Raw genomic sequence first — 22,901 nt, forward strand, 5'->3', positions numbered from 1 at the left:
TTTTGCTAAAGTATAATAACTACAGTGGGGAAGCAGGTATTTGATACACTGACGATTTTGCAACTTTTCCCACCTACAAAGAATAAAGAGGTCTGTAATTTTTATCGTAGGTATATTTCAACTGTGAGAGACAGAATCTTAAGAAAAAAAATCCAGAAAATCACATTTTATGATTTTTTTGCATGATTAATTTGCATTTTATTGCTTGAAGTAAGTATTTGATACAATAGAAAATCAGAACTCAATATTTGGTACAGAAACCTTTATTTGCAATTACAGAGGTCAGACGTTTCCTGTAGTTCTTGACCAATTTTGCACATGCTGCAGCTGGGACTTTCGCCCACTCCTCCATTCGGTATATATCTTGTCCAGATATTTCAGGTTTCTGGGCTGTCGCAGAGCAACCTTGAGTTTCAGCTCCCTCCAAAGATTTTCTATTTGTTTCAGGTCTGGAGACTGGCTAGGCCACTCAAAAACCTTAAAATTCTTCTTACGGAGCCACTCCTTAGTTGTCCTGGTTGTGTTTCAGGTGATTGTCTTGCTGGAAAACCCAGCTATGACCCATCTCCAAAGCTCTCTTACTGAGGGAAGAACGTTGTTGGCCAAAATCTTGCAATACATGACCCCATCCATCCTCCGTTCAATACGGTTCAGTTGTCCTGTTCACTTTGCAGAAAGAAAAGCACCCGAAAGTATGATGTTTCCCCCATCATGCTTCATGGTTGGGTCGGTGTTTTTGGTGTTTTACTCATCCATCTTCTTCCTCCAAACACAGTGGAGTTGATACCAAAAAGTTCTATTTTAGTGTCATCTGGCCACATGACTTTCTCCAATGCCTCCGATGGATCATCCAGATAGTCATCATTAGTAAACTCCAATCGGGCCTGGACATGGGCTGACATAAGCAGGGGAACCTTGCTTCCTCTGTAGGAATTTATTCCGTGACAGTGTAGGGTGTTACTAATGGTAATGTTTAAGACTGTGGTCCCAGATCTCTTCAGCTCATTGACCAGGTCCTCTGTGGAGTTTTGGACTGATTCCTGATCTTTCTCAGAATCATCGATACACCATGAGGTGAGATCTTGCAAGGAGACCCAGACCAAGGAAGATGGACAGTCATCTTGTGTTTCTTCCATTTTCTAATAATTGCATCAACAGTTGTTGACTTCTCTCCAAGCTGCTTGCCTATTGTCCTGTAGCCCATCACTGCCTTGTGCAGGTCTAAAATGTTGTCCCTGGTGTCCTTAGACAGCTCTTTGGTCTTGGCCATGGTGGAGAGGTTGGATTGTGATTGAGTGTGTGTACAGGTGTCTTTTATGTAGTTAACAAGTTCAAACAGGAGCAATTAATGTATGAGGGCTTAAGGAAATACTAACAGGTCTGTGAGAGGCAGAATTCTTGCTGGTTTGTAGTTGATCAAATACGTATTCCAAGCAATAAAATGTAATTTAATTATTTAAAAATCATATAACGTGATTTTCTGTTTTTTATTCCTAGATTCCGTCTCTCACAGTTGAAGTGTATCTACTGTACAATACAAATTACAGACCTCTCCATTCTTTGTAGGTGGGAAGATTTGCAAAATCGACAGTGAATCAAATACTTATTTTCCCCACTGTATATGTTTTTGGATGAAAATTTTATTATGTTTTTTCTTTACATTATTTAAATAACTAGGGTTGTCTATATTATAATACAGAGTTATAATTTAGCTTTAATTGGTGAAGAATTGGAAACTATTTTTTAGAAGTAACATTGTAAATGTCTCATATTTGTCACAGGCTGTATTGTGCAATGCACACATTTCCTCTCAAAAATGGCCCAAAAAAAGATAAAGCGTTTAGCATGTTAAAAGTTTTCATCTGGATTCATAGGTCACTTTTTCTCATACACAGGAATGTTTTTCATCAAGCGTACTGGATCCATTTGTGGTCCATGATTCATCTTTTCATCTTTTTTTGGTCCTTGTCAGTTTTTGACCTTGTGTCATTTGTTATTCTTGCTTGACAAAATATAACAGATGGTCAGTTCCATAGCTTCTCCTATCAACCAGTCAGTGATAAAAGTACATGGTATCCATATGCTGCCCGCTTTTTTGCAGACCCATTTAATTAAATGAGCGAGTTTGGTTGAGTCTGAACAGACATGTTGGTTTCTTTTAGCCTTTGTCACCCCAACCTTGGAGAATCGACAAAATTAGTCACACAAGTTTGTCCTTTCCAGCTCTATAATACGTACTAAATTATGTATAGTATAAAACCTATCCTCATCATATCATGATCTCAAATAATGATATGCGTTTCTTTACTTTTCAGGTCATTATGTTTCATTGGATACAACTCGTGGAATTCAAGGACAGACGGCTGTTCTTCTCAGTCCTGATCTCCAGCCTGATGAATGGAGCTGTCTTAGACTGGTTTATCAAATTACTGGACTGAAGTTCTCCTCTAATCCTAGTATGTTAAATGTCTTTGTCAGGCCTGAAGGAGAGAGCTTTGATAACCTTCTATGGTCAAGCCAGGAACAGTCAGATGGCTGGTTGATAGCAAGTATGGACTTAAGAAACTCAACAAAAAAGTACAAGGTAAACAATTACTATAGGTTTTCATTACTTTACAACATTTATTAAGAGAAATGCATATGTTAGATACAAATTAATAAACTATATTTGTGTATAGGCTTATAGTTACGGCAACTTAAATATCACTTTAGTATATTTGAAAATTGAGAATGGTAAAGGAAACAGCTAGGGAAATTTTATGTTCCTAAAGTGTGTCTCTGCTTAGAGCTCCAAGACAGTAAAACTAAGGAACAATTCACACCGTATAAAAAAATTTGTCAGATTTTCATTCAGATAGAATAGACTATTTTTCCTCTGCATTGTCATCCTTCTGGCATTGGTTTTTATACATCATTAGTAAATATAGTTTACAAAACCAAATACAGTGTGCTAAGTTAAAGATTTCTAATGTATCTGGAAAAATCGGATGCTATACAGTTTGTCTGATGGGATTCAATGTTATTTGCACATTTGTAGACTTGAGTTTCATCCAAAATACATAAGAGACTGCTACTGCTATGTCTTGCAGACATTCGGACCGTCATCTGAACAGCCCAATTGAATAACATAAAACACGGTCATGTGAACTTATCCTATGGAATTAGATTTACAGTGGGTATGGAAAGTATTCAGACCCCTTTAAATTTTTCACTCTTTGTTTCATTGCAGCCATTTGGTAAATTCAAAAAAAGTTCGTTTTTTTCTCATTAATGTACTCTGCACCACATCTTGACTGAAAAAAAACAAGTGTAGAAATTGTTGCAAATTTATTAAAAAAGAAAAACTGAAATATCACATGGTCATAAGTATTCAGACCCTTTGCTCAGGATAGAGTAGAAGCACCCTTTTGAGCTATTACAGCTATGAGTCTTCTTGGGAATGATTCAACAAGTTTTTCACACCTAGATTTGGGGATCCTCTGCCATTCTTCCTTGCAGATCCTCTCCAGTTCCTTCAGGTTGGATAGTGAACGTTGGTGGACAGCCATTTTCAGGTCTCAATTGGGTCTAGGTCATGGCTCTGGCTGGGCCAGTCAAGAATGGTCACATATTTGTTCTGAAGCCGCTCCTTTGTTATTTTAGTTGTGTGCTTAGGGTCATTGTCTTGTTCGATGGTAAACCTTCGGCCAAGTCTGAGGTCAAAAGCACCATGGAAGAGGTTTTCATTCAGGATATCTCTGTACTTGGCCGCCATTCATGTTTCCTTCAATTGCAACCAGTTGTCCTGTCCCTGCAGCTGAAAAACAACCCCATAGCGTGATGCTGCCACCAGCATGTTTCACTGTTGGGATTGCATTGGGCATGTGATGTGCCTGGTTTTCTCCACACATACCGCTTAGAATTATCACCATAAAGTTCTATCTTCATCTCATCAGACCAGAGAATCTTATTTCTGATAGTCTGTGAGTCCTTCATGTGTTTTTTTAGCAAACTTTGCGCAGTCTTTCATATGTTTGGCACTGAGGAAAGGCTTCCGTCGGGCCACTCTGCCATAAAGGCCCGACTGGTGGAGGGCTGCAATGATAGTTGACTTTGTGGAACTTTCTCCCATCTCCCTACTGCATCTGTGGAGCTCAGCCACAGTGATCTTGGGGTTGTTCTTTACCTCTCTCACCAAGGCTATTCTCCCACGATTGCTCAGTTTGGCCGGACAGCCAGGTCTAGGAAGATTTCTGGTGGCCCCAAACTTCTTCCATTTAAGAACTATGGAGGCCATTGTGCTCTTAGGAACCTTAAGTACTGCAAAAATTCTTTTGTACCCTTGGCCAGATGTGTGTCTTGCCACAATTCTGTCTCTGAGCTCCTTGGCCAGTTCTTTTGACCTCATGATTCTCATTTGGTCTGACATGCACTGTGAGATATGAGGTCTTATATAAACAGGTCTGTGCCTTTACAAATCAAGTCCTATCAGTTTAACCCCTTCATGACCAAGCCTATTTTGACCGTAATGACCAGGCCATTTTTTGCAATTCTGACCAGTGTCCCTTTATGAGGTAATAACTCAGGAACACTTCAACGGATCCTAGCGATTCTGAGATTGATTTTTCGTGACATATTGGGCTTCATGTTAGTGGTAAATTTAGGTCGATAATTTTTGCGTTTATTTGTGAAAAAATCAGAAATTTGGCGAAAATTTAGAAAATTTCGCAATTTTCAAATTTTGAATTTTTATTCTGTTAAACCAGAGAGTTATGTGACACAAAATAGTTACTAAATAACATTTCCCACATGTCTACTTTACATCAGCACAATTTTGGAAACAAAATATTTTTTTGTTAGGAAGTTATAAGGGTTAAAAGTTGACCAGCGATTTCTCATTTTTACAACAAAATTTACAAAACCATTTTTTTAGGGACCACCTCACATTTGAAGTCACTTTGAGGGGTCTATATGGCAGAAAATACCCAAAAGTGACACCATTCTAAAATCTGCACCCCTCAAGCTACTCAAAACTACATTCAAGAAGATTATTAACACTTCAGGTGTTTCACAGGAACTAAATCAACGTGGAAAGAAAAAATGGACATTTTAATTTTTCCAACAAAAATTTTATTTTAGCATCAATTTTTTCATTTTCACATGGGCAACAGGATAAAATGGATCCGAAAATTTGTTGGGCAATTTCTCCTGAGTACACTGATACCTCATATGTGGTCATAAACCACTGTTTGGGCGCACGGCAGGGCTCAGAAGGGAAGGAGCACCATTTGACTTTTTGAATGGAAAATATGCTGGAATATTTTGCGGTTGCCATGTCGCGTTTGGAGAGCCCCTGTGTGCCTAAACACTGGAGCTCCCCCACAAGTGACCCCATTTTGGAAGCTGGACCCCTCCCAGGGAACTTATCTAGATGCATAATGATCACTTTGAACCCCCCCAGGTGCTTCACAAATTGATCTGTAAAAAAAAAGTACTTTTTTTTCACAAAAATTTTCTTTCAGCCTCAGTTTTTTCATTTTCACATGGGCAACAGGATAAAATAGATCCTAAAATTTGTTGAGCAATTTCTCCTGAGTATACCGATACCTCATATGTGGTCATAAACCACTGTTTGGGCGTACGGCAGGGTCCATTTGACTTTGTGAATGGAAAATTAGCTCCAATCGTTATCGAACACCATGTCGCGTTTGGAGAGCCCCTGTGCACCTAAACATTGGAGCTCCCCCACAAGTGACCCCATTTTGGAAACTAGACCCCTTATGGAACTTATCTAGATGTGTAGTGAGCACTTTGAACCCCCAAGTGCTTCACAAAAGTTTATAACGCAGAGCAGTGAAAATAAAAAATATTTTTTTTTCCTCAAAAATGATTTTTTAGCACGCTATTTTTAATTTTCACAAGGATAACAGGAGAAATTGGACCGCAAAAGTTGTTGTCCAGTTTGTCCAGAGTACGCTGGTACCCCATATGTGGGGGGGAACCACTGTTTGGGCGCACGGCAGGGCTCAGATGGGAAGGAGCGCCATTTGACTTTTTGAAATGCAAATTAGTTCTAATCGTTAGCGGACACCATGTCGTGTTTGGAGAGCCCCTGTGTACCTAAACATTGGAGCTCCCCCACAAATGACCCTATTTTGGAAACTAGACCCCCTAAGGAACTTATCTAGATGCATAGTGAACACTTTGAACCCCCAAGTGCTTCACAAAAGTTTATAACGCAGAGCCGTGAAAATAAAAATTTTTTTTTTTTCCTCAAAAAATTTTTTTTTAGTGCACAATTTTTTATTTTCACAAGGGTAGCAGTATAAATTGGACCCTAAAAGTTGTTGTCCAGTTTGTCCTGAGTATGCTGGTACCCCATATGTGGGTGGGGACCACTGTTTGGGTACACGTCGGGGCTCGGAAGGGAAGTAGTGACATTTTGAAATGCTGACTTTGATGGAATGGTCTGCGGGCATCATGTTACATTTGCAGAGCCCCTGATGTACCTAAACTGTGGAACCCCCCCACAAGTGACCCCATTTTGGAAACTAGACCCCCCCAAGGAACTTATCTAGATGTGTGGTGAGCACCTTGAAACCCCAAGCGCCTCACAGATGTTTATAACGCAGAGCCGTGAAGATAAAAAATAATTTTTTTTCCTCAAAAAAAAAAGATTTTTAGCCAGCAATTTTTTTTTTCACAAGGGTATCAGGATAAATTGGACCACAAAAGTTGTTGTCCAGTTTGTCCTGAGTATGCTGGTACCCCATATATGGGGGGAACCATTGTTTGGGCACACGTAAGGGCTCGGAATGGAAGTAGTGACGTTTTGAAATGCAGACTTTGATGGAATGGTCTGCGGTCGTCATTACGTTTTCAGAGCCCCTGATGTGCCTAAACAATAGAAACCCCCCACAAGTGACCCCATTTTGGAAACTAGACCCCCCCAAGGAACTTATCTAGATGCCTGGTGAGCACTTTGAACCCCCAAGTGCTTCACAGAAGTTTATAACGCAGAGACGTGAATATAAAAAAAAATTTTTTTTCCACAAAAATAATATTTTAGCCCCCAATTTTTTATTTTCCCAAGGGTACCAGGAGAAATTAGACCCCAAAAGTTGTTGTGCAATTTTTCCTGAGTACGCTGATACCCCATATGTTGGGGTAAACCACTGTTTGGGCACACGTCGGGGCTTGGAAGGGAGGGAGCACCGTTTGACTTTTTGAACGCAAAATTGTTTGGAATCAATGGTTGCACCATGTCACGTTTGGAAACCCCCGTGATGTGCCTAAACAGTGGAAACCCCTCAATTCTAACTTCAACCCTAACCCCAACACACCCCTAACCACAGCCATAACCCCAACACTTCCCTAATCCTAACCATAACCCTAACCCCAACACACCCCTAACCCAAATCCCAACCCTAACCATAACCCTAACCACAAGCCTAACCCTAATTCCAACCCTAACCCTAATTCCAACCCTAACCCTAATTCTAACTCTAATTCCAACCTTAACCCTAATTCCAACCCTAACCCTAATTCCAACACTAACCCTCTTTCCAACCCTAACCCTCTTTCCAACCCTAACCCTCTTTCCAACCCTAACCCTTGTTCCAACCCTAACCCTCTTTCCAACCCTATCCCTAATGGAAAAATAAAAATAATTTCTTTATTTTATTAGTTGTTCCTGTCTATGGGGGTGATAATCGGGGGGTTTATTTACTTTTCATGCTATTTTGATCACTGTGAGAGTTTATCACAGTGATCAAAATAAATGAAATGAAATTGCAGCCGGCGGGCGCACTGCGCATGCGCCCGCCATTTTCCAATATGGTGGCGCCCATGGTCCGGGACCGCGGGACACCGGGAGCCATAGCGGCACTCGGTGAGTACCGGTGGGAGGGGGGGAGCGGAGGGAAGGCGAGGGGGCAGATGATGACAACGTTGGCACATCGCCGCTGTCATTCAGTGGCAGGGGGCAGATCGCCCCCGTTAACCGGTGGGGGAGGGGTCGGATCGGTGTCACCAGCCATGTCCGATGCTACAGCAGCGTCGGACATGGCTGGATTGTAATATTTCATCAATTTTCATTGATGAAATATTACTATCGCTCTGATTGGCTATTTCACTTTTAACAGCCAATCAGAGCAATCGTAGCCACGTGGGGGCGAAGCCACGCCCCCCGTGGTGAAGTACAAAGCCCCCTGTATCTGCGGGTCGGGTGACCTTTCAGTGACCTAGGTCACCCGACCCGCAGGGGGGCTTTAATGTCATGACGCCACATAGGCATCACTGGTCAGATTGGTACCAGTTTTCATGACGCCTATATGGCGTCATTGGTCGTGAAGGGGTTAATTAAACACAGCTGGACTCCAATGAAGCAGTAGAACCATCTAAAGGAGGATCACGAGGAAATGGACAGAATGTGACTTAAATATGAGTGTCTGAGCAAAGAATCTCAATTCTTATGACCATGTGATATTTCAGTTTTTCTTTTTTAATAAATGTGCAAAATTTCTACATTTCTGTTTTTTTCACTCAAGATGTGGTGCAGAGTGTACATTAATGAGAAAAAAATGAACTTTTTTGAATTTATCCAAATGGATGCTATGAAACAAAGAGTGAAAAATTTAAAGGGGTCTGAATACTTTCTGTACCCACTGTACCTGTAGCGGTTTTCCTTCATCTGAATTTCTCTATGGTGCTCACCAAGATGTGCCTCTAGAACTGTGCCAATGTGAAACAACATTAGCAGTATTGCACTTTTTCATTTTTGGGAAAAGACATCTAGTATTCTAGGAATAATATGATTTTTTTATTCTGTTGTAGATTTTATTGGAAGGAATCCTTGGAGCTGATGAAAAAAGCAGCATAGCAATTTATGAGTTAAAAATGACCACTGGGTATTGCATTGGTAAGTATTAAAATCGCACTGTGTAGATGTATTAATGCACATTACACTTTCACATTGCATTTTTCTTACTGCTTTTTTGTTGTTGTGAACTATGTACAGTACACTAACTATAAGTCATGGGTTTTATAACGAGAAAACTCAAAGGACAAAGCAAGAATCTAAGGGTATGTTCACACTTTATCTTTGATTTTTTTTCAAGTTATCAGAAAGGTCCTACTAATTTATATGGGAATACGACTTGATGTTCATCTGTTTAGGTTTTTGAACACCTGTTAAAGGGAATCTGTCAACACAGCAGGCTTTTGCTACCTCATCTGAGAGCAGGCTGATGTAGGTAAAGAGAAGCTGGATCCTATAATGTATCACTTAGTTTACTGGGTGCAGCTATTCTCACACAATCAAAGCTTTTAGATTTAGCAATGCATCAAAGCTGAGCACTTCTCCCACCCACATTAGGCTCTCAGTGTACACAGCTATAGACAGTGAGCTGCTTATCACAGAAGGGTGCGGAGTCAGACTATTAAGCTCATTCTTCTGTAGTCCATACAATGACAATCATAAGGTGATAAAACCTTCAGTTTAAGTAAACAACAGCACAGAGCTTGATCAGTGAACCTGTCAGCAGTTTTGGCTGATATAAGATACAGCCATCACCTTTCAGGGCTGATATACAGCATTCTACTGTATAATGCTATATATCTGCTCCCAGCCCAACCTGTAAGAACTGAAAAATTACTTTTATTATACTCACCTGCGGGGCGGTCCGGTCCAAGGGGTGTTGCTCTTCTTGGTCCGGCACCTCCCATCTTCCATCTTCTTGCGTTGCCGTCGTCCTGCTTGCTTCGTGTGGATAATGCGTTCCTGCATCATATACAGTCTCCTCTGCACCGTGCTCCTGCGCAGGTGTACTTCTCTGTCCTGTTGAGGGCAGAGCAAAGTACTGCTGTGCACAGGTGCCATAAAAGGTCAAAGTGCCCAGGCACCTGCGCAATGGAGTACTTTGCTCTACCCTCAACAGGGCAGAAAAGTTCGACTATGCAGGAGCTTGTTGCCAAGGAGTCTGTGTGGATGATGCAGAGACGCGTCATCCACATGAAGCCAGCAGCAGGGTGGCGATCGTAAGAATATGGGAGGCTCCTGATCAAGACCAGCGATACCCTCCGGACTGGACTGCTTCGCAGGTGAGTGTAATAAAAGTTATTTTTCTTCTCTTACAGGTTGGATTAGGGGCAGAGATACAGCATTATAGAATGCTGTATATCAGTCTTGAAAGGTGATGGCCATATCTTATATCGGCCAAACCTGGTGACAGGTTCCCTTTAACCCCTACCTTATGCTGCCCTCAGATTACATATCAAACATCTGCTGAGAGATTCGCTTTTAGCACTTGAGACTTTCATGCATTTAACCCCTTTCTGACAGCCGACGTACTATTCCGTTCATGTGACTTGGGTCTGTCTGACTATGGATGGAATAGTACGTCATAGCGATCGGCCACGCACACGGGGGTTGCGCGGCCGGGTGTCAGCTGACACCTGGCACTAAGTGCAGGGACAGCTCCCGGCACTTTAACCCCTGAAATGCTGCGATCGAACATGATTGCAGCATTCCAGGAGCAGGCAAAGGGCTGATAGCCACTCTGCATTTGGATCGGAGACCCCGCGGCGTGACGCGGCGTCCCGATCGCTACCATGGTAAACCGATGTTGTCATGATGAAATCCTGATTACCAGAACTAAGAAACTTCCTGTCATGCGAAGTGCATGATCAGGAAGTCTCTCAGGTCAGTGTGCAGTAAGTGCAGCACTGACAGCTTCTATAGCATGCAGATGCTGCTTCATCTGCATGCTATAGAAGTGATCACCCTGCAAAAAATGAGTGTCCCATAGTGGGACAAAGTGTAAAAGTTAGAATGAAGTGAAAAAAAAATTAAAATAATTGTAAAAATAGTTATAAAAAAATTATAATAATAAAAAAACAACATTTATTCTATCGCTAAATAAATATTTGAATGAAAAAAATCTAAACCATGAAAGTACACATATTTGGTATCGCTGCATCCGTAATGACCCGTGCTTGTCAATCCTGTGATTGCTGAGTGTCATTCGAATAAGATGACGGTCATCCTGGTCAGTGGAGAGTCGTTTTCACCCTCTGCCGGTCTGTAGCTTTGTTGTCCCCAATGTCTGCTGCTTGACCTTGTTGTAATTGTAACACTCGCACCCTGACTGTATGGCGCGAGCATGGGATTGTGGCTCCACTGCACCACAACCAGACTAGCCTGGAAGGGGCGTGACTAAGCAGCTACCTTGATGTTCTCTGGAGCCTCTGATGGTGAAGTCAGGCTTGTGCAGCAGGTAGCTGGCAGGTACCACTCCAGGGCGGGGTCTGGCCGTAGCAGCTGATCCCACTGATGGACTGAACACGAATAGCAGGTGTGGGCAAGTACAGATGGGCTCGGCCGACATTCTTGGCAGGCAGATGGCACGTCTGGCAGGCAGGCGGGCACGGCTGGCATTCTGCCAGGTTGGCAGGCACGGCTGGCACTCTGCCAGGCGGGTGTGGCTTGCACTCTTCCAGGCATGCGGGCACGGCTAGCACGGCTCAGACTAGAGGGACAGGAACTAATTCGGAAGGGACAGAAACACGGGCAGGTATGAGTGGTATATGAGGACAGGAAGGTACCTGTTCAGACTGGAGGAGCAGGAACTGATTCAGGAAGGACAGGAACACAGACAGGTATGATTGGTATATGGGATCAGATAGGGACCTGTTCAGACTGGAGAGACAGGAACCGTTAGGAAACAGTTCAGACAGGAGAGATAAAGATACACAGTAAGCGGAGTGGGAGCAAAGCAAAGTCGCAGAGTGCGGAGAGCAAAGCTGAACCGCAAGGTGCAGAGCAGCACCGAATGATGCAGAGCAAAGAGCAGAGCTTCACTGTAAGGTGCAGAACGAGGAGCAGAGCAGCACTGTAAGGTGCAGAGCAAAGAGCAGAACTGTAGGATATGAAGCAAAGAGCAGAACCGCAGGATGCGGAGCAAAGAGCAAAATCGCAGGATGCGAGGCAAAGAGCAGAAGGAGTGAACACAAGGAAACACACAGCAAAATAGGGAAGGCTACAGACAGGGGTACAAATGGACACAGGTATAGGACTTAGTTCAGACAGGGTCAGGTACAGGTATAGTATTCAGTACAGACAAGGATGGATACGGGAAAATTACAGGACAGAGAATTCACGCCTGAGTATGCAGCCCTCAGGGAGGCGGAAAACAAGACACAAGATACAGGTACGGCCCAGGGTATGCAGCCCCCATGGAAGGCGGAACAAGAGAAATTGCCGGACAGGACCTAGCAACTCAGTAGTCAAAGACAGACTGAAAGAGTTTGTTGCTCAGGCATCCTCCTATTGGTGGGGATGCCTTAAGTAACTGATGCCTCTTGGCAATTGGATGTGGACACCTTAGGAAGGTGCACTGCACACTGTCTCTATAAGAACTAGGAAGTGCCAGGGCCGCCGCTCTAACCATACAGCCAGGAAGTATGCAGCAAGCAAGGACATGAGCCCCAGAGCATGGAGCCGTAAAAACAAACCTCGGTCACAAGGGAGCGCATGGGACACAAATATGAAGTGGTGAGTTCAATCTTCGTTTATTAATTATCCACAACGCGTTTTGACGGTACAATGCCGTCTTCATCAGGTGGCAGTATACAAACAGTGAACAGGGATGGGTATATAAAGGTAAATCAACCAATAGGAAGTAAAGGGCAATTAGTCAAAACACATGATTAGTTAGATCAAATTGCGGTCACAAAATGAATAGAAAATGAATAAAAACATACTAAAACAGAATATAAAACCAGGTGATGAAATGCATTAAAAAGTATAAAATATATAAAAGATATATTTAAAAAATTATATATTACGTAACTTTTTCAATAATGAGATTTAACCCTTCAGGAGTCAATGTACCTAATTTAAAAATCCAAAAGCTTTCTCTTTTTATTAGATTATTATAACGGTCAGGTATATCATCTGGTATCTGATTTATAATGGTAAGTCTTAATGAACTTAGACTTTTTTGGTGCACTATAAGAAAATATAATAACCAGATAATATACCTGACCGTTATAATAATCTAATAAAATGAGAAAGCTTTTGGATTTTTAACTCAGCGCTCCTCTCAGACTGTCTATTCTGACATTGCTTATACCAGAGCATGCAGCTGGCAGAGGACAGAACTCAGAACTTGGCCCGGAGTGGTGAGTAAGATGGGAAGCCATGCAGTGATGCCGGCAGGGATGTTACAGTAATGGACTGCCGGCTTAGACATTTTAAGGATGTAGGCAACATGACGCTCACTGTATCCCTCTGCTAGTAAAGCCAGAATTGAGTCCTTCTTTTCCTCACTCAAGACTGTTCTTTTCAATTCCTTTGGCATGGTTAAAAGTTATTTTTTCATTCCTATTACTTTTGGGATATTACTAGCACTTGTTTTACCATCCAGCTGGTCCTATTGCAAGAGGATTGTGAACACCACAGCAGTGTTTTTTTATGCTTTCCTTCATTAAATAAGATTTGGTTCAGGTGATCACCTAATCAGAAGCACATTAAGTAGAATGAGGTGTCCTCTGGTTGGAATTCAACTGACACTGGAATGGAATGACTGTCAGACATGTAGAGAAGCTGATTTTTATAAAATTGTGCAGTGGTCTCTCAATTTTTTCCAGAGCTGTATATATACAGGGTGGGCCATTTATAAAGTTTGATCCAAAATGGCTGACTTCAAGATCACTGCCATGGTCACCAACCATCTTGAAAAGTTTTCCCCATCCCGTATACTAATGTGCCACAAACAGGAAGTTGAAATCACCAACCATTCCCATTTTATTTTGGTGTATCCATATAAATAGCCCACCCTGTGTGTGTATATATATATATATATATATATATTTACTAGCTGAAGAGCCCGGCGCTGCCCGGGCATAGTAACTAACTGTGGTTAGTTATAACAAATTATAATTATCCTCCATCCCATAGTCCCATGCCCAATGCCCATATACCCATCATACATATCCACCATCGCAGAGTTGAGTGCCCATATACCCATCATACATCCTCCATCCCATAGTCCCATGCCCATATACCCATCATACATATTCTCCATCCCATAGTCCCATGCCTATATACTCATCATACATATTCGCCATCCCATAGTCGAGTGCCCTTATACCCATTATGACATCAATATCACCATGGCAACCGTTATGACATAACCGTCACCATTGCAACCTATTAAGACATCATCGTCACCATGGCAACCATTGTGACAGCATCTTCGCCATTGCAACCTATTATGACATTAGCGTCGCCATGGCAACCATTATGACATCATAATGAGGGGCGGGGCTTGATACACACACACTTTTTCTCCATTATGTAGATAGGGGCAAAATTGTTTGGTGAATTGGAACACGCGGGGTTAAAATTTCGCCTCACAACATAGCCTTTGACGCTCTCGGGGTCCAGACGTGTGACTGTGCAAAATTTTGTGGCTGTAGCTGCAACGGTGCGGATGCCAATCCCGGACATACAGTTGTGGCCAAAAGTATTGACACCCCAGCAATTCTGTCAGATAATACTCAGTTTCTTCCTGAAAATGATTGCAAACACAAATTCTTTGGTATTATTATCTTCATTTAATATGTCTTAAATGAAAAAACACAAAAGAGAATGAAGCAAAAAGCAAAACATTGATCATTTCATACAAAACTCCAAAAATGGGCCAGACAAAAGTATTGGCACCCTCAGCCTAATACTTGGTTGCACAACCTTTAGCCAAAATAACTGCGACCAACCGCTTCCGGTAACCATCAATGAGTTTCTTACAATGCTCTGCTGGAATTTTAGACCATTCTTCTTTGGCAAACTGCTCCAGGTCCCTGATATTAGAAGGGTGCCTTCTCCAAACTGCCATTTTTAGATCTCTCCACAGGTGTTCTATGGGATTCAGGTCTGGACTCATTGCTTGCCACCTTAGAAGTCTCCAGTGCTTTCTCTCAAACCATTTTCTAGTGCTTTTTGAAGTGTGTTTTGGGTCATTGTCCTGCTGGAAAACCCATGACCTCTGAGGGAGACCCAGCTTTCTCACACTGGGCCCTACATTATGATGCAAAATTTGTTGGTAGTCTTCAGACTTCATAATGCCATGCACACGGTCAAGCAGTCCAGTGCCAGAGGCAGCAAAGCAACTCATGTTTGGCTGTAGGGACCGTGTTCTTTTCTTTGAATGCCTCTTTTTTTCTCCTGTAAACTCTATGTTGATGCCTTTACCCAAAAAGCTCTACTTTTGTCTCATCTGACCAGAGAACATTCTTCCAAAACGTTTTAGGCTTTTTAAGGTAAGTTTGGCAAGCTCCAGCCTGGCTTTTTTTATGTCTCGGGGTAAGAAGTGGGGTCTTCCTGGGTCTCCTACCATACAGTCCCTTTTCATTCAGATGCCGACGGATAGTACGGGTTGACACTGTTGTACCCTCGGACTGCAGGGCAGCTTGAACTTGTTTGGATGTTAGTCTAGGTATTTTATCCAACATCCGCACAATCTCGCGTTGAAATCTCTTGTCAATTTTTCTTTTCCGTCCACATCTAGGGAGGTTAGCCACAGTGCCATGGGCTTTAAACTTCTTGATGACACTGCGCATGGTAGACACAGGAACATTCAGGTCTTTGGAGATGGACTTGTAGCCTTGAGATTGCACATGCTTCCTCTTAATTTGGTTTCTCAAGTCCTCAGACAGTTCTTTGGTCTTCTTTCTTTTCTCCATGCTCAATGTGGTACACACAAGGACACAGGACAGAGGTTGAGTCAACTTTAATCCATGTCAACTGGCTGCAAGTGTGATTTAGTTATTGCCAACACCTATTAGGTGCCACAGGTAAGTTACAGGTGCTGTTAATTACACAAATTAGAGAAGCATCACATGATTTTTCGAACAGTGCCAATACTTTTGTCCACCCTCTTTTTTATGTTTGGTGTGGAATTATATCCACTTTGGCTTTAGGACAATTCTTTTTGTGTTTTTTCATTTAAGACAAATTAAATGAAGATAATAATGACAAAGAATTTGTGTTTGCAATCATTTTCAGGAAGAAACTGAGTATTATCTGACAGAATTGCAGGGGTGTCAATACTTTTGGCCACAACTGTACACACATACATACATACATACATACATACACACCCACATTGAGCTTTATATATTAGATAATAGATAGATGGATAAATTAACAGCCGGCAAATGATCTGTCGTGTACAGTATAACCACAGAGTGACAGATTAGGATAGAATAGATAGAATAGATATATACATATAGTATAGATGTATTTATATTGCATAGAGAGATAAATACAAGAAAAGCCGGTAATTCATCTGCCAGGTTCTGCAAAATCCCAGCAGGAGCCGACAGGATAGAAGAGATGGATTACATACATTAAATACAAATACAATAGGTAGATACACGCAAAATTGTTGGTACCCCTTGTTTAATGACAAAAAAAACCCACATTGGTCACAGAAATAACTTGAATCTGACAAAAGTAATAATAAATAAAAAATCTATTAAAATGAACAAATGAAAGTCAGACATTGCTTTTCAGCCATGCTTCCACAGAATTTTTAAAAAAAATAAAACTCATGAAATAGGCCCGGACAGAAATGATGGTACCCTTAACTTAATATTTAGTTGCACAACCTTTTGAGGCAATCACTGCAATCAAACGATTCCTGTAGCTGTCAATTAGACTTCTGCACCTCTCGAAAGGTATTTTGGCCCACTCCTCAAGAGCAAACTGCTTCAGTTGTCTCGTGTTTGAAGGTTGCCTTTTCCAGACGGCATGTTTCAGCTCTTTCCAAAGATGCACAGTAGGATTTAGGTTAGGGTTCATAGGCCACTTCAGAATAGTCAAATATTTTCCTCTTAGCCATTCTTGGGTGTTTTTAGCTGTGTGTTTTGGGTCATTATCCTGTTGCAAGACCCAAAATCTGAGACTGAGACCAAGCTTTCTGACACTGGGCAGCACATTTCTAGAATCCCTTGATAGTCTTGAGATTTCATTGTACCCTGCACACATTCTAGACACCCTGTGCCAGATGCAGCAAAGCAGCCCCAGAACATAACAGCCTCCTCCATGTTTCACAGTAGGGACAGTGTTCTTTTCTTGATATGTTTCATTTTTCCCTCTGTAAACATAGAGCTGATGTGCCTTGCCAAAAAGTTCCATTTTTGTCCCATCTGTACACAGGACATTCTCCCAGAAGCTTTGTGGCTTATCAACATGTAGTTTGGCAAATTCTAGTCTGACTTTTTTTATGATTTTTGTTTTCAACAATGGTGTCTTCCTTGGTCGTCTCCCATGAAGTCCACTTGGGCTCATACAACGATGGATGTTGCGATCTGACACTGATGTTCCTTTTGCTTGAAGTTCACTTATAATCTGTTTAGAAGTTTTTCTGGGCTCTTGTTACCATTTGTATTATTTGTTTCCAAGAAGAAGTTTCCAAGCTCCTCGCTTCTGCTCGGCCTACAACCTGCAACAGTGACCCTATTCCTTCACAGCTCCTGCAGTCTCTCTCACCAGTGGTCACCACTCACCTGACTAAAATATTTAACCTCTCTCTTTCTTCAGGTATATTTCCCTCCTCATTTAAACATGCCATCATAACCCCTTTACTTAAAAAGCCATCCCTGGACCAGAACTGCACTGCTAACTACAGACCTGTCTCTAACCTTCCCTTCATCTCTAAACTCCTGGAACGCCTGGTCCACTCCCGTCTAATCCGCTATCTCTCGGATAACTCTCTTCTCGACCCCTTACAATCTGGTTTCCGCTCTTTACACTCTACTGAAACTGCCCTCACTAAAGTCTCTAATGATTTAATAACAGCTAAATCGAAAGGTCATTGCTCCCTGCTGATTCTCCTGGATCTCTCTGCCGCATTTGACACTGTGGATCACCAGCTCCTCCTCACTATGCTCCGCTCTATAGGCCTCAAGGACACAGCCCTCTCCTGGTTCTCCTCCTACCTCTCTGACCGCTCCTTCACTGTATCTTTTTCCGGCTCCTCTTCCTCTTCTCGTCCCCTTACTATCGGGGTCCCGCAGGGCTCAGTCCTAGGCCCCCTCCTCTTCTCTTTATACACTGCCCCTATTGGACAAACAATCAGCAGATTTGGGTTCCAGTATCATCTCTATGCTGATGACACCCAATTATACACTTCTTCCCCTGACATCACCCCTACCCTAATTCAAAATACCAAGGATTGTCTGTCTGCTGTCTCTAGCATCATGTCCTCCCTCTATCTGAAACTAAATCTCTCTAAAACTGAACTTCTTGTGTTTCTCCCCTCTACTAACCTCACTCTACCTAACATCGAAATAACCCTGGAGGGTTCAACCATAACTCCCAAGCAGCATGCCCGCTGTCTTGGGGTCATATTCGACACTGAACTTTCCTTTACTCCGTACATCCGATCACTCAGTCGCTCTTGTCACCTGCATCTTAAAAACATCTCCAGAATCCGACCTTTTCTCACCTTTGAAACTGCTAAGACTCTTACTGTCGCTCTTATTCATTCTCGTCTGGACTACTGCAACTCTCTTCTGATCGGTCTCCCTCTTACCAAACTTTCTCCTCTCCAATCCATCTTGAATGCGGCAGCCAGGGTCATATTTCTGTCCAGCCGCTTCACCGATGCCTCCATCTTGTGCCAGTCATTACACTGGCTACCTATTCGCTACAGGGTCCAGTATAAACTCATCTCTCTCACCCACAAAGCTCTCCACTGTTCTGCACCGCCTTATATCTCCTCTCTCATCTCTGTCTATCGCCCTACACGTGCCCTCCGTTCTACAAATGACCTAAGACTAACATCCCCCGTAATCCGAACCTCGCACCTCCGTCTCCAAGACTTCTCTCGTGCTGCTCCAGCTCTCTGGAATGCACTTCCCCAGACGATCAGACTGATACCTAGCCCTGACCTATTCAAGCGCGCTTTGAAAACCCATCTCTTCAAAGAAGCCTATCACATCAACTACTCAGCAAGCTAACTTTGCCCTGTTCCCTCCTTCCAAATATTATTCTGAATCTGCACCCTACTATTCATCTGTCTCCACACCCTTCATGCACATGATAACTGCACTTGATACTTGTCTATTGCACTTAAACACACGGGCTGATGACCGGATCATGCAGCTTTATATGAAAATCCCTATTATAATTGCCAGACCTGAATTAACAAGCATTTCTCACCTACTGTGTCCCCCCATTTCCTTGTAGATTGTAAGCTTGCGAGCAGGGACCTCACTCCTAATGTCATTGTTTGAATTGTCTTAACTTGTATTGAATTTATTGTCTGTACATGTCCCCGCTTAATTGTAAAGTGCTGCGGAATATGTTGGCGCTATATAAATAAAAATTATTATTATTATTATTATTTGTGTCTTTGATTTGTCATCAATTTTCCTCCTGCAGCCACGTCCACGGAGGTTGGCTACAATCCCATCAAACTTAAATTTCTGAATAATATAATGCAACTGTAGTCTCATGAACATTAATTTGCTTGGAAATGGTCTTATAACTTTTACCTTTAACTTGTTTGTCTATAATTTTCTTTCTAATCTCCTGAGACAACTCTTTGCTTCCTCTGGTCCATGTTGAGTGTCATACACATCATGTCACCAAACATCACAGTGAGTATCTGTAGCCCTCTCTACAGGCCCACTCACTGATTCCAAGATTGTAGACACCTGTGATGCTAATTAGTGGACACACCTTGATTTAAAATGTCCCTTTTGTCGCATTATTTTCAAGGGTACCATAATTTCTTTCCAGGCCTAGTTCATGAGTTTTATTTTTTAAAAAGTTTGTAGAACCATGGTTGAAAAGCAACGTCTGACTTTCATTTGTTCATTTTCATAGATTTTTTATTTATTATTACTTTTGTCAGATTTTGCTTTTCTATCACTTAGGATCTCTTTATATGGAATCCACAAACTATTCTAGGAAAATCTGCGTTCCAGGATGCAAATAGCGTTCTGTCCCTCCCGAGTCTCTCCATATGGCCAAGTAGTACTGTACAGCCACATATGGGATATTGCCACTTTCGGTAGAAATTGTAGGACAAATTCTGGTGCCATTTTTATCCATTTCCCAGTATGAAAATGTAAAACTTGGGGCTAAAGGTACTGTCACACTTAGCGATGCACCAGCGATCCCGACCAGTGATATGACGCGGTCAGGATCGCTGGTGCATCGCTAAGTGGTCGCTAGTGAGCTGCCAAACAGGCAGATCTCACCAGCGACATAGCAGGGGTCGCGGGTCGCTACTTACCTGTCAGACGAGGTGATCCTGACGTCCTCCCGCCCGCGTCCACGCGTCGCTCGTCTCCACAGCAGGAAGCCCAGCAGGAAGCTGATGACGAGAAACGGTCCAGGACGTTCTCGCACGATCAGCGATAACCAGCGGGGGAGCGGTCGGAGGTAAGTATCAGACATGGCGATATCGCTTAGTGTGACAGGCCCTTAACACATAATCTTGGTGGTAAAAATGTAAATTATTTTATCTTCACTGCCCGATTGTATGAAACACCTGTGGTGTTAATATAATCACTGCACCCCTAGATGAATTAATTGAGAGGTTTCGTTTGAAAATGGGGTCACTTGTGGAGGAGTTCTGTTCTGGTACCTCAGTGGTTCTGCCAATGTGACATGGCACCCTCAAACAAGTGCAGCAAAATCTGCACCATAATATGGCGTTTTTCCCTTCTGAGCTTTGCACTGTGACTCAAAAGTACCGTATATACTCGAATATAAGCCGAGATTTTCAGCCCATTTTTTGGGGCTGAAAGTCCCCCTCTCGGCGTATATTTGAGTCATATACACCAGGGGGTCGGAGGGGGGGCGGGGGTGTCAGGTCATACTTACCCGTCCTGGCACTGTCTCTGCAGCCCCCAGCTTCTCCGCGATCTCCTTTCCTTCCTTCAGCGGTCACATGGTACCGCTCATTACACTCATGAATATGCGCATATTCATGAATATAATGAGCGGTACCACGTGACCGCTGAAGTTAGGAAGGGAGATCGCGGAGAAGCTGGGGGCTGCAGAGACCATGCTAGGACGGGTAAGTATAGCGATACTCACCTGTCCGGGGTCCATCGCTGCTTGCTGCTGTCTGGCACGTCATCTTTCAGTGACGTTCAGACAGCAGAGGGCACGGTGATGTGGTTAGTGCGCGCCGCGCCCCCTGCAGTCTGAACCCCACTGCCAGACAGCAGCAAGTGTGGCGCCCCCAGGAGCAAGGTCGCCACAGTGGCATTACCTTCCTCCTAGGGAGTGTGATGTCATGCTTGGAAGCAATGAAGGATCTCTCTGTCAGTTAATCACAACACACAGCACAGTTCCCACTCCTGGCCAGCAGAGGGAGCTCTGAACCAAAACTGAGGGAAGAGCTGCTCTTTGGGGGCCAGGGAGGGGAAAATTAGTGAGTTCGTGTGAGGAGGGCAACATGTGTGGACGTGAGGAGAAGAGCTGGGGGATTGAGCAGAGAGTTCAGGCTCATTCCCAGCTATAGCGCATGATCTGGAGTCCGGACTCCAAGGCTGTACGGACACTGATGGTCCTGCAACAGAAACCGGAGGAATAGGAATCTGTAAGTGCTCTATTCCCACATAAGACTCGGAGGCAAAACAGCGACGTGTGAGCCAGAAGAGTAAGGCTACAGCTGTCTGCCATACGAGGGAGTTCTAAAGAGAATAAGCAAGTGGAACTTCAGTGTAACACAGTACTGCAAGTACCTAAAACTAAGCGCTAGGAAGGAGACTACACAACCCATCTGCCTAGAGAGATTCCTGAGTTGCTTCCAGGCTAGCCAGCTCCTGTGCCATCTGTAATCTGGACCCTGGACTGCATTTGCCAAGCAAAGTAAAGGTAAAGAAACTGCACCCTGTTGTGTCCTTGCCTTCTTCCTACAAACTCTCTAGCACTGCTACATCTCTGTGCCAAACACTACACCCTCTTCCTCGACACCTACCCTCTTCATCTACTCTGCCCTGGGACTACAGCCCTGCCTGTGGAGGGCTACACCATCATTGCTGCACCCCACCATCTGTCCCAGAGGATCTGTCTGCAGCGTCGGCTTAACACTTTCATTGCCGAACACCACAGGTGGCGTCACGAATCATTCACTCATAAACTTTATTCCATCACTTCATCGCTTTTACATGGGCGCCCAGGGCCACGGACCGGGTCACCGCTGCTGTGACATTCCCCTCTGAGAGACCGGCCCGGTACCAAGTACCCCACAGCCCTGGGAGGGCGACCCACAAGCAGCGATGGACCGGGGGACAGGTGAATATCTCAGGTGCCAGCAGTGACACCGGCACCTGGACCCAGCGACGGAGAGGTGATTATGTCATTTTTTTCATTTTTAAATCTATGGAGCGAGCATCTTATGGGGGCAGCATATAGGGGCATAATCTATGGAGCATCTTATTGGGGCAGCATATAGGGGCATAATTTATGGAGCATCTTATGGGGCAGCATATGGGGGAATAATCTATGGAGCATTTTATGGGGCAGCATATGGGGGCATAATCTATGGAACATTTTATGGGGCAGCATATGGGGCATAATGTATGGAACATCTTATGGGGCCATAACCTTTATGGAGCAGCATATGGGGCATATTATTCTATGGAGCATCTTATGGGGCTCCTGATTCAATATGGATATTCAAAAACATTTAACCTACTGATGTCTCAATTAATTTTACTTTTATTGGTATCTATTTTTATTTTTGAAATTTACCAGTAGCTGCTGCATTTTCCACCCTGGGCTTATACTTGAGTCAATAAGTTTTCCCAGTTTTTTGTGGCAAAATTAGGGGGGTCGGCTTATACTCGGGTCGGCTTATACTCGAGTATATACGGTAGTTTTCAATGACATA

The 22,901-nt window shown here is 43.1% G+C and overlaps 1 protein-coding gene across 1 annotated transcript in view; it reads left to right on the forward strand.

Annotated features, from left to right (window-relative positions):
- MAMDC2 (MAM domain containing 2) overlaps positions 1–22,901 on the forward strand; it is a 249,584-nt gene that overhangs the window by 142,692 nt on the left and 83,991 nt on the right. Inside the window, exons 3-4 of the mRNA XM_073543722.1 lie at positions 2,316–2,584; positions 8,815–8,899. Of these exons, the coding sequence (XP_073399823.1) occupies positions 2,316–2,584; positions 8,815–8,899 (354 nt within the window). The remainder of the gene's footprint in view (positions 1–2,315; positions 2,585–8,814; positions 8,900–22,901) is intronic.

This window comes from Dendrobates tinctorius, unplaced genomic scaffold, assembly GCF_039654945.1.
Source record: "Dendrobates tinctorius isolate UK_male_01 unplaced genomic scaffold, ASM3965494v1 ptg000134l, whole genome shotgun sequence".
NCBI classification, from domain to species: Eukaryota; Metazoa; Chordata; class Amphibia; order Anura; family Dendrobatidae; genus Dendrobates; species Dendrobates tinctorius.